Below are 17,969 nucleotides of genomic sequence, written 5' to 3' on the forward strand. Positions count from 1 at the left end.
GGGTATTTTTCCCTTTGTAAATCTTTTTGCATCTACTTGTAATCATTATGGTGACGGAAAACTGAAATGGAACCGAGAGGTGTTGGGAATAAGATCACTGCAACCACCCATCCAATGCATCAGTAAGTCCTATGAAGTCAGTCTCCAAAATCCACCTCAAATCCATCCATTCCTCTCCACCTGCATTGCTACCACTCTCTCCCAGTCACCATCATCCCATGCCCCCACTACTGCAATACCTTCCTAATCAGCCTTCCTGCTTCCATACGTGTCCTCCTCCAATCTTTCCCCCCTACAACAGCCAATGTGACCTCAAAAAAATGGAAAGCAGGTCATGTTACTTCCAAGTTTCAAAATCTTTTGGTGGCTTCCTGCAATGTTTGATATAAAGACCAAACTCTGCACCTTGGTCTGGGTATGAAAGGGCACTGCCAACCTTCCAATCCCACTTCTTGTCACTGTCCCCTTTGCCTCCCACACTCTATCTACACAGACATTTTTTTTCAGTTTCTAGAATGACCCCAGAACTTTCTTGCCTCTGGGCTTGGTATTTTCTGTTATTTGGAATTTTAATTATTTCTCTCTTTTTTTAAAATGTGTATTTATTTTGAAAGAGAGTGAGCAAGCACACGTGAGCAGGGGAGGGGCAGAGAGAGACTAAGAGAGAGAATCCCAAGCAGGCTCTGCACTGTCAGCTCAGAGCCTGATGTGGGGCTGGATCTCACAACCATGAGATCATGATCTGAACCAAAATCAAGAGTCAGACACTTAACCAACTGAGCCACCCAGGAGCCCCTCTTGAATAATCTCCTGCGATAGTGGACTACGCAATTTCCTCCTTCTCTGACCTTCCTATCTAAGTGTCACTACCACCAGGAAACTCTCACTCTCATACACATCATTCTATTGATTTCCTTTTTCATCGAAACCCCTCCTCCCCACCAGTGTAAGCCCACAAAGGTGGATTCATGTCTGCCTTAGTCACCATTATATGGACAGCATCAGGCATGTAGTATACCTTATTGGTTGACTCAAAAGAAGGATAAATGAATTGGTAACGTCTTGCTTTTGCAAGGCTGGCATACATTCAGTAAAATTTATTTCATTCTGTATTAGAGTGTTTTGTGGGGTTGCAAAGATAGAATCCAGAAATGCAGAGACTATATCTGTGAGTATCTCATCCAGACTTCAGTGGAAGGTGAGGTTAGCATTTGAAAGGGGCGGGGAATACCCTGGAGCAGGTCTTGGCTCTGAGAATTAGAAGTATGTGAGTTATATCCTCCAAGCTGCATGATTACATCAGCAAGAAAGGATGATTTACGTGAGTGGTAAAAGAGCTGGATGATGAATCAGAATCACCATCTAACAGGGTCATTATTTCTTAGAGGCACCATAATGCTTGCCATCTGTGAACTCTGTCTCTACAGGCAAGTTCAAGGTTGACCTGAATCCATCTTAGGAGCGAATCTATGCTCCACTCTGTGCCCAGGCAAAATTTACTAGGGAGTTGGGGTTTACTACGTCCCCAAAAATGACACTGAAATATAACAGAGATGTAATCAGCATATCAGATCTTTATTATACACACCCTACTGAAGTATCAAAGAATATCTGTCACTAGAAAGAATAGGCTCTGGGGCCACCAAGGGGTGGAGCAATTCTATCCAAGCCTGAAAAGAAAATCTCCCCAGTGTTCTGAAGTCACCATTTAAAAATCATAGATCAATATGCAATCTGGGCCAATGCTTGCCTTGTGACTACTTCAGAAGATAAAGGCAGTGAGGTGAGTGGCTTACAGGCAGTCTCATTTGGGATGCCTAGGCCAGGACAGCACCTTCTATCGCGGGGCAAAGTCTCACAAAAGTAGCTTAATTGTTGTGAAATAGTCTGAGATGGAAGGCTCAGTGTCTCCATCTAAGTATTACATTGCATTCATCCTCACAGAAGCCAAACTTTATCCAGCAGCTACCAGGTCCGTCTTGTTGAAAGCTGGTGCCGGGCGCAGCCGCTACAAGGGAAGGGGCCTAAGTCCTCAGAATGATTCTGAAATGTGCGCTGTGAAAGGTAGCGACTCTCCAGGAATCTTGACAGCCTGACTTATGAATTCAGTCTCATGAAAGCAAATAAAATATGGGACTAGAAGATGGTTTTGTTTTTTTTTTTTTTGCTTAGAATTACGGGAAGAAAAGTAAGTGGGTCACACTTATTTTGGTTCTCTTCAAATGTTTTAGGACAGAAGCAATATCTGGCCTAATAATGAGAAGCAATAATAAACATCATAAATGTTAGGTCTATTTAGAAGACCTCCATCTGGTAGCCTTCCTGCAAATCACTCCCCCAGGGAAGAGAGAAGCGTTTCCCTACCATGAGGGGCAGAGCCCGGCAAGCTCCAGCTGCTGCAGCTGGTGTCCACAGAGAGAAAAGGTGCAGAGGCCTGCTTCCCGGGGCATGAGAAGGGATGGAAGCAGCTGAGAGCCCCCTCAGTCTCTCTAATTAAAAAGCAACATATACCTAGGGGCACACTCACCAAGGTGTTTTTTTACTACGGGTCTGGGCTGCCCGGCTCATCTGCTTATAACCAGAATGCTCTTCAGCACGCTCATTAAAAGTACAGGTTTATGCCCTGGCGTATTCTGATTCTGTAGTTCTGGGGTATGGGCAGAGTGGGAACCTGCATTTTTTAATTGGTACTCTAGGAGATTCTGAGAAACCTGGTGCTCAGGCAACACTTTGAGGACCATTGGCTTAACCTGGTATTTCTCAAACTGGTATCACTGGATGCCTTCTTAAGAGTGCCACAAAGAGGATTTTTACATTTTGTAGTTTTTATTTTGATAATCGTTCAACTATTAAGAACATTCTGGATCATCTGGATGATAATTTTATAACCAAACACTACCACAAGACTTCCACTGAAGTGTTTACATTCAGGTTGCACTTTTAACCTTGTCTCAGGCTAGGGAGTCTTTATTTAGATCTAGACCCGATCTGAATGTTCAAGCCAACGTGAAGCCCAAATGATAACCTGTCATCAGCTCAGGAAGGGCACAGAGGAAGGAAAGGAGCAGAGTTTGACAAATAACATCAACATATTACATTTGGAGAGTCTATGGGATGTCCAGCCAACAGAGGGGAAATGGGCGTGGAGCTCAGGAGAATTCTCCAAAGCCAGAGATCTGCAAGATGGGGCACCAAAGGCAGTGGCTAAAAACCTGTGTGGGGGACAGCAAGGAAATGAGGGACAAAGAAAGACAGGGACAGAACTCAGAGGCAAGACAGGAACTGGAAGGAAGGTGGCAAAAAAGATCAGAAAAGAGGTCAGAGAGTAAGGGGTGGAGCAGGAAGGGGAAACATCAGGGAAATAAGGAGGAAAAAGTTCCGAGAAGGAGAGAACAATGTTCACGAGAGTGGGGATTGTCGTGGAATTTACTGTTACAGGAAGTAAGTTACAAAGCAGCCAGTTCAATGTGATAGCACTTGTGCGGTAACAAATTGTATGTGCCCAAATACTTCAAGAAAATTTCTGAAAGGAACAGGAATGGCAAAACCAAACCAAAATCCTATGATTATCTCTGAGAATTAGATCAGGATGGTGGAGAAGGGGGACTGTAACTTTTATTTTGCACTATTTTGTGCAGTTTAAATGTATTATTTTGAACATACACCTTCTCTCTAGTGTTTTCAGGACTGGCCAGCAGGATGATATTAAATTACCAGAGAGGACAAAAAGATGAGATTCAAAAGAGGCCATTTTAGGGGCAAGAAGGTATCACTGGTGACTTTCATCAGGATGGTTACAGGTAGGAATGTGAAAGCTGGCTGCCACAGTCTAAAACACTGCTTCTCAAGCTCTGCCATGCCTAGGAATTACTAGGGGATCTTGTCAGAACGCAGATTCTGATTCTGTAGGTCTGGGATGGAGTGAGATTTCTAATAGCTGTCACATAAGACTCACATGGCTGGTCCAAGCACCATACTTTTGAGTTGCAAGGTAAAGAAATCAGAATGTAGGGAGTTCGTGAGTAGGAAGAGAACACTATTTCCCAAAAATGTGTTCCCTAGAAGGTGAACCATGAGGAACACTGATAAAAAAAAAAATCTACAGGTTTGGTAAATACCACACATACATCCTGATGAGTCACATTGGGTATCAGTGTTTTATTGAGACTCTCTTCATTGGCTTTTCACTCAGATGTTCCTAACAGTCAGGGTCAACCTTGCGGCAATGAAAACTTATCCATGTTCTCAGATTCTGATGTTCCTCACAGACCTTCCTGGAAGGCGTGGGAGAGCAGAATTATAGGGCAGCAGAAGTTCAAGGGTGCACAGAGGAAGGGAACTGGAATATGACAAACTGCATTTCGCCTCCGGTGCAATAGCTCTAGAGGCCTCTGAAGGGCAAAAAGATCCAAAAATAAACCTTATCACGGCGTGTGCACCAGTAAACCCTGAAACTCCTTGACAGTACATATTACGATGCCATCAGGTATTTGCCAAACCTTATTCTAAATAAATATTTCTGGACCTTTCTGCAACTTAGTTCAGCCTCAGCAACATGGCTCCAAAGCCAGGGAGATGAGCATGCTGTGAATACTTGAACTTGAATGCACTCATTCGGCCAGAGGCTTCAGTGGGCAAGAGCAGGAAACCACCGAAGCTGACCTGACTTTACTGCTGACAGAGTCCTGCTTGACGTGAGCACAATCCTACTGTCCACTGACAGTGATTAAGAACGGCCTGGGGGATGCTGGGCAGCACTGATCCTCTCACCTGCTGAGATGGAGCAGGTGAGACGAGGCGGAACCTCAGAGCTCAGATAACATGCTGGCAGCGCTGAGTCATCCGCCCAAGACCTCGGGTGCTTGGCTGCCCCAGAAAGGCCTTTTAGACTCTCTTTATACATAATGCAGCTGAGCGGTAAGTTTCAGCAGGAGACTGGATTTCAAAGGACCCCTCGGTGCAGAGAGCAGAGGTTATTCACCCTGGCATGCCTGAATCATTTGAAAAGACTGCCACTCTCTTCTCTCTAATGTCTGAACTTGGCAGCAGAGGGTCCAAGCCATATGGGGCAACTTGCACAGAGATTAGAATGACACTAGAATTGGCTCGGAAGCCTTTGCATTCACAGCTGCGGTTGTCCATCGCCTTAGCTCTTCATGAGACGTCTGGTCACTCAGTCAGTCCCAGCTGTCACACTTATCTCTCAGATTTACTAGGGAGAGAAATGGGCCTGCACAATTCAATTTTCTCCTTATTAGCTTCCCAATTTATTTGCTTTTGAGAATATATATACTTGAACAGCGCTGCACACATGGTGACTATTTCAGGGATGCTATTTAGGGGATAAAATGGAAATACGGGTCTGTTGAAGTACAGTGATAGGAACTCAGGTTCAGCAAGACTCAAGCTCAACTGCTTCAGGACCGGAAGGGATGGCACAGGGTGTGTGCTTATGCTATTCCCCAGGGCTCCCTGCAAGTTTCAGGGTCCATCCCCATCACGGTCAGAGTGGTAGGAAAAGAATCCAAATTGGTTTCAATATTCACCCAACAAACACACACTGCCACTGTTAAATGTCATCAAATATCCTCACTATTGCACACACTAAATATACTTTAAACTCTCAGGGAAGAGTTATTTGGGAAATTGAAAGTCAGTTATATCAGCCCCTACATGATAATGCCATGTGTCTAAGCCACCAGTAACCATGCAGCAGGGTTATCTTTTTATTACATCCCTCTAGATTCCCCTGTTCCAATGTGTTAATTTTAAAGAATTTAGAAGCTAGCTTTCAATCTATAATGGGAAAGATTTTGCCCTCTATTTTTATATGAAGCACTTTAATCACCACCAAGATCACTGGGTTAGCATATACACAGGAAGGAGGGTGTACTCTTGAAATCATTTACCCGCAAAGGCAAAATACTCCTAAAGAAGTGACAAGCAGAGGAGATGGGTGGAAGGGGACTTTGAATAAAGCTGTGCTTTTAGGGTTTGTTTTAAAGTTCTACCTGGGTGTTCTCCACCCAGGAGCTGGAGAGAGGTTCCCTCCTTTCCCTCAATGCAGCCCATGAACTAGAATGCACAGGGCTTAATTTATTCACTGACTCTTTGATTCCTTTCTGAATTCTGTAACACAACTGCAGTCAGGTGTAGTCGATGATTTGGGAAGAAGAATGCTACACGCTCTTCACGTACAAATATCTGTAACACAAAACGACTTCCATTTCTCGCCCGTTTGAAGTCTTCAACTCACAGGAAAATTTCTCACCGGAAGATTATAACGACCAAATTAAAATCATCCTCAATTATATGTGACTTTAAAAATCAACTTAGGTCTTGCTCGAAGAACAAGAGAAATTCTGGCGTTAACTTTGGTCCCTGTCTTTCCTGACTAGTTGGGACACAAAAACCTTTATCAAGGTCCAAATGCCTTGTTCCCTGGGTAAGAGAGAGGAAGGTGCTGAGATGCTACCGGGGCCATTTAAATGGGTGCGAATTTGGGTGCGAAATAGATGTGCTAATGATGGGTCGATGCAGCCACTCTCCATCACTGAGGGGTGGGAGATTGGAAATGAGCCTTGACAATCACAAAACACCCACCCTTCCCAAGTGAGGAAATCCAACCCCGGGATGAAAGCAAGGACACATTCCCTTCATTCAGGATATCCAGGCGCGTCCACAAAAGTGCTCATCACTGGGGAGGGGCGGGGATTGAGCCAGCACAGCGCGGCCCCCTGGAGCACGTGCCTCCCACGCAAGTCCCAGCTGGGAAGCCCGCTCTCTTCGTCATCTCCTCACCCTTCTCCCCTGGCTGTTCTCTGGGCAACTGGTCGACCAGCCAGGCCAGGCTGAGTACCTAGGAGCACCCAGGGGAAGAACACTACTAGGCAGACAAGTCGCTTCAATGAGGAAAGCGTCACTTTACCTTGTTGCTTACTGAAGAACAGCAGAGGAGGCGCGACGCCGGGACCCCGCGGCTCAGGGCCCTGGGCGGCCGCCGGGCTTGGACCGGAGCTCGTGGCTTCCGCAGGTTTGCGCTGCTGCGCCGCGGGCCCGTCGGGCGCCGGAGCCCGGTCCCCGGAAGGCAGCTCGGGGCCGGTCTGGGGGGCGGCCGAGGGGAACTTGGGGAAGGGGCCGGGCGCGCCCTCCTCGGCCCGGGCGCCGGGCTCCTCCCGGATGGCGTCCAGGGCTCCGGGCTTCATCGGGGGCGAGTCCTGCTCCCGTTTGGGGCTCTCCTCCGAGGCAGAGGACGCGTCGCATGACTCGATGATGAGCTCGCTGTCCAGCTCGGCCTCGCGCTCCTCCCTCAGGATGCTGTACTGGATGGACGGCGACGCGGGCGACGGCGGCGGGCCGCCCACGTGTCCGAAGGTCACGTAGCCCGAGGGCAGCGCGTCCTCCGCGGCCAGCGGGTCCTCGGACACCAGCTCGATCTCCGAGTCCCCCGACTCGGCGCTGCTGGCCTCGTGGTCCAGGGGGCTGGGGATGGCCGGCAGCCCGGACCTGGCCTTGGCCTCGGGCCTGCTGGCCACCTGGCCTACCGGCCGTGGGCTCTCCGCCGTTTCATAGGATAACCCCTTTGCTTCTTTAATGGCAGTGATCAGCTCGTCCTCGGAGATGCTGCATTTTCCCTGGGATTCTGCAGCAGATGGTTCTGTGGTCCCACAAAGCAAAAAAGAGCCAGAGAGGCACGCACACGGACAGACAGATGGACATAGAGAGAAGAAATAAAACAAAATTCCATTAGGGGAGATGTTTTCTTGTTGCTGGAGAAACACATTTATCTCATTAGCACAAAAATAGTCTGTTTGCAGGGCTATGCTGAAAAGGCAGGCCACCTGAAGGAGAAGGCTAATTACTGTTATGGCCCAATTAATCAGCGCTTTACATACCTATCTATCTTAATCTAGCTACTTAAAAAAAAATGACAAAGCAATTTCTTAGCAACAGCACCTCGGTTGGTTTTTCTCTTTCAATGTGGCAAACATCCTGGAAGTCATGGTTTTAATTTCGGATACCTTCTCTCAGGGAAGTGTTCCAAGTTCACAGATTTCATCAGGTAATCTGATGTATATAACTCTCTAATGTGGCCCACCAATATCAACAAATCTGAACATCATCCATTACTCCTTGTCCATTGCTTTTCATGTTGCCTCCTTCAGTGAGCAAAGAAAGCTTAGTCTGGACCCTAAGTCCCTTAGTCCCTTGGTCTGGACACAATGACTTCTGAGCTTTACATTTCCCAAAAGAATCAATACTTTTACTCATTTTTAGTGAAACGTGTAACAAAGTAGGGCAATATAAGAGAAAGGTTTTGCCAGTTCTACCAAGCAGGCTGTGAAGATTACCATAATGCACAATCCCCCCTGGGTTTCTAATGGATGGTGGAGCCCACCATCATTCTTTTTCCTCTCCTCCCCTCCTCTTGAGAAGAACAAAACCTGAGAATCACCCCCAGTCCCCTGGGTGAATGCCTGCCTTCTGCCTGATGTTTATCCAGATGGCCTGAAAACTTCACCAGCAATCTTGCTGATATTTCTCTCCCTTAGACGAGACTACCTGGGAACACCATGACAACAGTTTTCAGGAGCTTGGTTTTTCCCTTGCCATACAGCAGGTCCTTATTTCAGAATATCTCAGACAGTAGTCTCTGGCCCTTTTATAAGCAAGAAATACTCGTCATTTCTCCAAAGCTTTGAGGTCGCTGATTTGGGAGGGTGGTAAGGAGAGCAGACTATGGCTAGGTCATCTGTTGCTTTAGGACTGTGGGAGAACCTCAATGGATCAAACATTTTAGATTTGTCTAATTCTTTATAGAGCAGGATTGATTTTATCCTTTAACCTGACAGTATTCACTCATCTATTACAGGTTAGGCTTTCTTATAGGTGTTTGGGGGGCACCTGGGTGGCTCAGTTGGTTAAGTGTCTGACTTTGGCTCAGGTCATGATCTCACAGTTTGTGAGTCTAAGCCCCATATAGGGCTCTGTGCTCACAGCTCAGAGCCTGGAGCCTGTTTGGAATTCTGTCTCCTTCTCTCTCTCCCCCTCCCCCCACACTCGCCAGTGCTCTCTCTCTCTCTCTTTCTCAAAAATAAACATTAAAAAATTTTTTCATAGGTATTTAGGATATATTAATGAATGAAACAGGTAACAAAATTTCTGCTTATATTTTAGTGGGAGAACACAGTACATCAACTATATATAATAAATGAGTAAAGTATATAGTATATAAGAAGATGTTGAGTGCTATGAAAAAAAAAAAGTAGAGTAGGGTTTAGGGATCAGGAGTGCTGGGACAGGGTGGGGTGAATTTGCAATTTTAAATAGGATAGTCAAGATAGACCTCATCTGGAAGGTAACCTATATTCAACACTCAAGGAGGTAAGAGAGTGACTCATGAGGATAATTAGAGGAAAAAGCATGCCAAACAAAGGGAACAGATAGTACAAAGGCCCAGAGGTAGGAGCTGCAATGATTTCTAGGTATCACAAGGAGGCCCAAGGGGTCTGACCAACATCACCACTGCTTGTACACCATTCCTAGGAAACCACGAAACAGGCAGGCAGGGCCTGGGGCTCAAAGGCTACAAGTGTCCTGTAAGGCAGCCTGCCCTGTGTGCAAGCCGACCTGGTGCTGGATGGTTCAGGAGACTGGCTAGTGTCCACTCATTTTCCACAACTAAGAGCCCTGGGTGGCTTTGTATTTGTTTATGTGATGACTTCGTTCATGTCTGTCTCCATACGCTCCCCTGCTTTCTCCGACCCCAGACCGAAAGCACCAGGACCGCAAAGGGCAACCAACATCTTTTCATTTGCTGTCATATCTCCAGCACCTAGTGCAATGTCTTGTGCCCAGGAGGTCCTCGATAAAGAAGAGCTGATGTGAGGACTAGCTCACATCTTTAGAACGGTGGTTCTTAATCACATGTATGGCTCAGAACAGCTCTCAGAAATTCTGACTTTAGTAGAAATAAGTCTGGAGGGGCCTAACCATCTGCATTTTGTATCTCCAAGGGTAATTTTTTTTTTTAATTTTTATTTATTTTTGAGGGAGAGGAAACGCAAGTGAGGAAGGGGCAGAGAGAGAGAGAGGGAGGGAGAGAGAATCCCAAGCAGGCTCCACACTGTCAGTTCAGAGCTGGACTTGGGGCTCAAACTCACAACCATGAAATCATGACCTGAGCCAAAATCAAGAGTCAGACACTTAACCGACTGAGTCAGCCAGGTGCCCCACTCCAAGGGCAATTCTAAAGTCACCTCCTGTTAGGGTTGGCAGATTTAGCAAATAAAAACACAGGACATCCAGTCACATTTGAGTCTGTGCTAAGCTTTGAATTTTTTAAGTGTAAGGATATCCTATGAAATATGAGTGTTTTATTTGGCAACCCTATCTCCAGTTGAAAACCACTGAGGTACAGCACTCAGAAAAGGCTCAAGGATCTTGCTTTATTTACTCAAGAATAGGATGGTATCAGACAGCTGTGGGGTGTGGGATGAAAGGCCCTAATGCCTTTCATCTTGGGCAGGTGAAGGTACTACCCTGAAAAGAATCCATCCTTAATATGAGTTAAAAGAACCTCAGTAGAAATTATAGATGCTATCCTTTGTTCTTAATAGGAACCAAAAGTTTAACAAAGTGCTAAGAGGAATCAGGGAAAAAAACTAAAACAAAATAGAAGTTTTTTGTACTCTTGCTTTTAAAATTTATGGACCTGTAGCTGAGATACTGGTTAGTATGTGTCACAACTGACCCAGCAAATCTAGAAAGAGTCAGCAAAAATAACTGAACAGATTATAAAAACTGGGAAGGTTAGAACTGCCCTGCCTGGGGAGATGTGTTTGCTGCTGCTGCTAATTATGACAATATAATTTAGAATGATAAAAGGAAAGGTGAACATGGGCCAGTTTACCAAGTCACAGATGCCACCATCCAACTGTGAATGATGTTGCCATTCAGGTCTCCCCTTTGCCCCTGGCTCATTCTTCAGTCACCCTCCAGAGAATCGTTTGAGAACACACATCTGATTCTGCCCCTCTTCCCTTCCTTCTCCCCAGTCTGGCCACACTGACCTTGCAGCTGCTCCTTGAACACACAAAACATTCCCAGCTCCAGGCCTGGTACCTCCTCCTCACGTGTCATCATGATTTGCTCCTTCCCTACCCCACTTCAGGTCTCTGCTCAGAGGCATCAGCAAGGAGAAGACTTTCCTCACAACCACCCCATCACTCTTTCACTCTATATCTTGCTTTATTTTTCTTCATTACCATTATAAATACCTAATATTATGTTACACATTTATTTATTTGTATGTAAGTCTTCCCAATAGAATATAAGTTCTGTGCAGGCAGAAACCTTGTTAGGTTTCAGCACTGCTTTCCCAGTGGTGATGGGACAATGCCTGGCATGCATGACCATAAATGGTCAACACATATTTGTTAAGTGAATGGATGAGTGAATGAGTGATGTCACTTCCCACATCAAAACCCTCCAGCAGTTTCCCATTGCATTTGGAACAAAATCCAAATTCTTCATCCTAGCATGTGAATCCCTGAACAATCTGGGCCCTGCCCCCCGCCCCCACCTCTGACTCTGATCTATGCCATACTTTTCCTTTGTCCCTGTAAAAACTAATAAAGGGAAACCTCACTAACAACTGAGAGGCTAGAAGGGGGTGCTATTCCACTCAATGTCAATTACAGGAAGAATTGTCAATTGCAGACCTCAACAGAAGAACCATCAACAGGAAAGAATGATCACTTACAGGTCCCAACAGAAAAAGATGTACATTGGCTCTTCTAGAAGAAATTGATTACCCCTGCAATTTGGCCAATGAGAAACCATCATCACTCTGAATGCCTGCTTTTCTCTGATGGACTTTCATTCAGAACAACCCCTCCCAACTTCCTTGGTCTTACCCATAAAATAATGTTCTTCTCCTCTGTTGGACTTGCCTATGGTTTTACCATAGATAGCATGTCCTGAATTGTAATGCTCTGCCATTCCTGAATAAATCAGTGTTTTCTGGCAAAATAGCTATTTTTAAGGTTAACAGTTCTTTGCATCATCTTTCAGTTCCCAAATAATACAGCCTTGGGGCCTGTGCACTTGCTTTCCTCTGTACCTGGGGTCCCCATTTAACCCCCTCCTTTGAATTGTAAGCTCCTTCTCCTCATTCAGATCTCTGATCACATGTCACCTCCTCAAAGAGGCCATCCTTGACCCCTTCACGCCCAACACTCTATCACTCATTATTGTAATCAGACTCTGTGAAATTTCAGATGCTATGAAACTGATTTACTTTTTATTGCTTATTTTTTTTACTAAGGGAAGCTGGGATGGTTTAACAATGACCTCTCGATTGCTGTCCTTTCTGAGGCCAACATCTTGAAGAACATCCATGACCTCCATAACATACTCTTAGGCACTGTGTCAGAAACACTGTGGTGCCAGTAGGCCAATGGTCTGGCATGTGTCAGGGCCCTTAGTACGTTTTCCTAGAATGCTTTACTTGTGTTCATGACTGGTCTTTGCTGAGAAGACATTTCCAATATGTAAGCTGTAAGAATTTTTGCCTCTGTACCTCAGAATATATTATTTAACATGATGAAAATAGCTCAGTACTTTGGAGTAACTTACAAAATGGAATAATTTATTGGAAGTGAAGGAAATATATTAGACTCCTTGCTTAAGCTTCAGGGTGTGTGGCTAAAATTGTTCTAAATGAGAATTTCTCCTGATTCGTAATTCACATAATTAGAATTATTAGAATTGGACAGATAATTAGAATACTACTAATAATTATTAGAATCATTATTATTATCAGAGTGTCACATGCCTGGAGTGCCAGGGGCTCTCAAGACAGGGAAGGGAGTTTTGGTAACCTCTTAGGATAAAAAGAACAAGGAGAAAGGCCTCAGTGGCAAGTTAATTCCTCCTATCTTTCCTGTTAGTTTTATTCTTATCTGTTGTCATTGGACTCCGGTGTTATGAGGTGAGGTGTCTGTGGAGAGAGGAGCAGCTGAACATGGGAGAGGACTGTGTACTGGGTCTGGGGACTTTCTTTTTCTTCAATAAGCTTTGGTTAGAATGTTTATTTGGAGCAACTGAAGAGAAAACATTGTCCTAATCCTGTGCTGTCAAGTGGACAACCCAAGGTTATAAAACTCCAAGATCATGTCAGCCAGATCTGTCTTTGTCTTATCTTGAAGTTGCTCCAAACCCCAATGGGCTATGGCCACTAAAAGAAAAAAAAAAAGGAAATTCCTTAATAATTCATAAACCCTACATCATATCAGGTCTTTCTCATCACCTCTGTAAACTGTAGTTTTTACATGAGGCAGGTGCCATGTAAATGGACCTGTATTGCTGGAGCATTTCACTCTTCATGAAACTGGGCTGAAGTTCTTCTCAACTGATCCCCAGACAACCCTGGAGCTTGAGAAATCACAGCTGATACTATAGCTTACATCTTCCAAGCATCAGTATCTTCAACTCATCGGATAACAGAAGGATTTTACGATGCATTGTCACAAAGACCACAAGGAGGCTTTGAGACTTGGACATGTCCCTACCTTATCCTGTAATCTGGGACAAGTCATATCTAATTCACTTGGAGCCTCAGTTTTCTTATTTGTCATCACTATCCAAACCTCAATTTATGTCACATGGAAATTCACTGTGACCTCACACCTCCATGTCCTTGAGCCTTCTCGGACTGGAAGGCCACCCCTCCCCTTCACCTTTATTTCCTCCTGCTCTGTTCACCTGGGGAGCTGCTGGACTCCGATGTTCCTCAGCATGCTATGTTTCCCTCTCTCAGAACACAGATCACACTAGTGTGACTATTTCCTTGGTCATCTATCCCACTGGAAGGTAGAAACTGGTTTTTGTTTTTTCAGTTCTAACCTCACCAGTGCCTAGCAGAGTGCCTGACCAAAAGAAAGTATGTGGAACGTGTTTGTTGAGTGAATGAATGAATTTGAAAATCAGGGAGGTGGCACAGTGGATCTTTAAGACCCTTGGAGCTTTTTAGTTGAATGAGTCTGAGATCAGGTTGGGGAAGGAGAGGAATTGATGATAAAATCTTTAGAGAAACAGGGCAGGAGAGACTTACATTAAGTCCTCTCTAACACTTGGACTTACTGCATTATCAGGATTTAGAGCAATTGCTCCTAATAGGCTTTGGATCTGTTTTAAGACTTCAGTCAAAGCTCCTTCCTGACATACTGAAAATCATTTTTTTTTTTAATCAGAAAGGTTTGTAAATCACTCTTGAGTCAGGTAAGAATGCCAGACACTGGAGGCAGGAGAAGATCCAAAGACATCTCATGGTTCTCTCTATCCTGATACCTTGTGAACATTCAAAAGAAGTAGAGATACAAAGGCTCCACTTTTGCCACCTGGGACTAGGTTCCCAGGGTGGGGTGGGGACACTCCTGCTACCACTCTGGCCTTTCACCCGTGTATAGGAGACCCCTTTGTGTTTGAGAGGATATACTGAGTATGGTTTAACACCCAGCCTTAGGTCACAGTAGGAGAATGTTCAAGATGAAAAAGATCATAGTTTAGTGAATTTGGAACTTTTTTACTCTAATCAAATGAATCCTTTAAGTTTAAGAAGTAAAACTGTATGCAGCACTTCAACGAAGTAAAAAGACCAAAATGATCCTGCTGAGATTGAAGGGAGGGGAAGAGTATCCTGTTTTTAGGTTTCCTCTCACTGTTCATGTCCCTCTGAAGACCCTGAAGTCCACCCCAGCCCTCCTCCATTGTACAGACATGGAGCTGGGCTGAGGAATGTGAAATGCCCTGTCCCAGGTGGCCTGGCTGGTCTGGGGAGGACAGCTAAGGTGCTCTCTCTGGGATGCCTCCAGGTGACCTGGAGGTCTAGCTGCAAAGCAGCACCTCCCTCTCTGCTCTGAATAGTGGAGCCACATGAGGATTGTCATGTTTCAGTGATCTTTACCTCTGTCTTCAAATGAGGAAAGAAACACTTTATAAGGCAAATCTGATAGGACTTTAAGGAAAATCCCAGATGTCAAACTTTGTACCATGGGCACAAGACTGAAAAAGTTGTGTTAGGGGGCCTGGGTGGCTCAGTCAGTTAAGCGTCCAACTCTTGATTTCAGCTTGGGTCATGATCTCACAGTTCATGAGATTGAGGCCCGTGTTGGGCTCTGCACTGACAGTGTGGAGCCTGCTTGGGATTCTCTCTCTGCCCCCCACCCCTCCAAATAAATAAACACTAAAAAAAGATTGAAAAAGTTGTATGTTTAATTAAATTAGTTAAACTGAGACTTAAAGGGACCCTTATAGTAAAATATTTTGAATGCAGATTTACATCCCTTTAAAATTCAGATTTCCAAATCCTGGGTTTTCCCAAGGCAAGGAACACTAGTTCCCTTACCTGTTCCAGAAGATGGGGGAGTGACAGATCCTGGGCTGTCATCTTCAGGCTCTGAGACGGTGACTGTGGGGACTGTATCAGGACTTGGTTTCAGACAGATATCTTGCTTCTCGGGGGTCTTCTCTTGGGTCGCAGTTTCAACAGAAGGTTCGATCTCAGTGAGTGTGATTTTGACGGGGGCAGTGATCAGAGGAGCACTGTGCTGCTCTTCAGAGAGATCATCTACGTAAGGTGCAAATGTTGGTTCTTCAAATAAATGGTCCTTGAGGATTTTTCCCTCCACAGGAGCTGGTTTCTCCGGTTCACGGGCCTCTTCAGATTTTGTTGCGATTTCAATGTCCTTATTCTTAAAGTCCAAGCCTTTCTCTTCCAAGTTGGGGTGACACTGCTCCTGATACTTCACTTCCTCTGGCCTGGTTATGTCAATGTACTTATAGGCTTCTGCTTTCATCTGGTCTAGGGGGTCTGCTAAGATCTTGTTCACTTCAGTGGACTCTGCAGGAGTCATCTCTATTCCAGAATCAGAACTAAATAAGCCACGAGGCTCTGTCCCAGGCACATCTGGTAAGGAGGGCCCAGGGGTACTCAACTCCTCAGGGCTCTCTGAAGTGGTGACATGGCCATTTTCCTTCTGAAGAATTCCAGTGAAATATGTAGAATCCTCCCGAGGTGGGTAACAGATGTTGGAAATCAGAGATGTGTAACACGATCCTTCTCCATCTTTTGATGCTGTTGAAAAGGTATGATCCGTGGCACTGGAGACATCTGCCGCACCTATGAATCAAAACAGCAGCAGACAAGGAGTGGGTGTCTGGCTTCATTTCTCTCTCCTGCCTAACCCATCACCCACCCCGTCCTGTGGAGACATGGTATCCTTTCTCCTGAAGCCCTCGGAGTCCCCTCGGAGCACGCTCATGTTCATTTTCCTGGTCTCCCTCACAGCCCTCAGCACTGCTGTTTTCCGGGTGGCAGATCACACAGGTTCACAGAAGCTGCCACACCAAGAGAAGTTGGGGACAGATCCCAGAGGACTAGAAAGCTGATTTTCAACATCTACTATCTCAATATACAGTGACTTGGTCCTTCTTGGCCCTCTTAGGATCTCAAGTGTTAATGACTCCAAATAGAGCTGGAAATGTAGGCTGATTCGAGTTTGTAAATCCAACAATGGGATAGCCAAGTGGGGAGAGGGGCTGTTCTTGGAGACTCAGCGAGCTGGGAGAGGCCACAAGAGACCCTCTGGCCTGGCCCTTTCAGTCAGGGCCACCTGCTCCACCTGGATTTATGCTGTCCCTTCTCTTTTTAAAGGTCTTCAGAGAAAGGGACTCCCAGTTTTCCAATAGCCTCATCCCAAAGCAGTATCACCTTAATAAGCACTTCCCTATTTCTTCGGTTTTCCCCTCATTTTGTTTCCCTCCTTACTCACCCGCCTACTGCCCATCTTCTACCTCCCAGTGATATTCAAAGTGACCCACTGGGAATTTATTGGTTCCACTGGTGGTGCTAAGAACAAAGCAAATTTCTAAAGTTTGACTCAATGCAATGGTTTCACCTGGATTTCATGCCCATAAACCAGCCCAAAACTTCACTAATAGCGAGAAGAGGGGAAACCTCTGTAATTTTTCTTTGCTGTAAAATGCTGCCAGAGGGGGGAAAACCTAACATTTATTGAGGGCTTATCATGTGTTAAGCAGTGTGATTTTACTTAATTCTCACAACTCTTTTATAAACTAAGCCCCACATTCCCAACACATCACACACATACATATGCACAAATATACACTAAGCCCTTAGGACACACTGGAAGAATATTCCAGGGCACCAACTCATAAAAGTAAACAAAGTAGTAGCAGTGATACAATAATACTAATAGCTAATATCTGAACGCTTGCTATGCGTCAGAGAGAGTTCCAAGCTTTTAATTAATATTGATTCACTTAATCATTAAAGCAATCCTAGAAGATAGGTACTATCATTAACTACATTTTACAGATGAGGAAACAGAGGAACAGAGTGGCCAAATAACTCACCTAAGATCTCACAAAGAGAAGGTGGCCCAGCCAGGATTCAAATCCAGTAAGTCTCAAAGTGAGGGAACATCCCCTAACACCCTTTTTACCACCTTAAATCGATTTGTAGAATTTTCTTTGAAGTAATTTTGAGCCAGTTTTATCACAAACAAACTTGGCTTCTGTCTTCTCCTAGCTCTCTTCTTGGTTGCTTAAGCCACTGCTTGGGGAATGGAAAAACACAACGTCTCTAGCACCCCCCTGCCTCTGCACTTGCTGTTTTCCTTCCTTGGAGCTCTCTTCCCCCAGATACCTGCCTACCTGACCCCTTCACCACCGAGTCTGCTCAAAGGTCACCTTCGTAAGGAAGATGACTCCAACCACTCTCTCTCAAATTGCAACCAGCCCTCACGTCCCAACTCCCTGGTGATCCTGTACCTTCCTACCTTTCTCTCTACCTTTTCTTTCTCCTGTAACACTTGCCTCCTTCTAAAATACCACTTAATTAACCTATTTATTTATTACCTATTTATCGATTGTTGAAATATGCT

At 45.0% G+C, this 17,969-nt stretch overlaps 1 protein-coding gene across 1 annotated transcript in view; it reads right to left on the reverse strand.

Moving 5' to 3' along the window:
- RTN1 (reticulon 1) overlaps positions 1 to 17,969 on the reverse strand; it is a 225,860-nt gene that overhangs the window by 89,386 nt on the left and 118,505 nt on the right. The window contains exons 2-3 of the mRNA XM_042943389.1: positions 15,410 to 16,183; positions 6,929 to 7,657 (exon numbers count right to left, since the gene is read on the reverse strand). Of these exons, the coding sequence (XP_042799323.1) occupies positions 6,929 to 7,657; positions 15,410 to 16,183 (1,503 nt within the window). The remainder of the gene's footprint in view (positions 1 to 6,928; positions 7,658 to 15,409; positions 16,184 to 17,969) is intronic.

This window comes from Panthera leo, chromosome B3, assembly GCF_018350215.1.
Source record: "Panthera leo isolate Ple1 chromosome B3, P.leo_Ple1_pat1.1, whole genome shotgun sequence".
NCBI classification, from domain to species: domain Eukaryota; kingdom Metazoa; phylum Chordata; class Mammalia; order Carnivora; family Felidae; genus Panthera; species Panthera leo.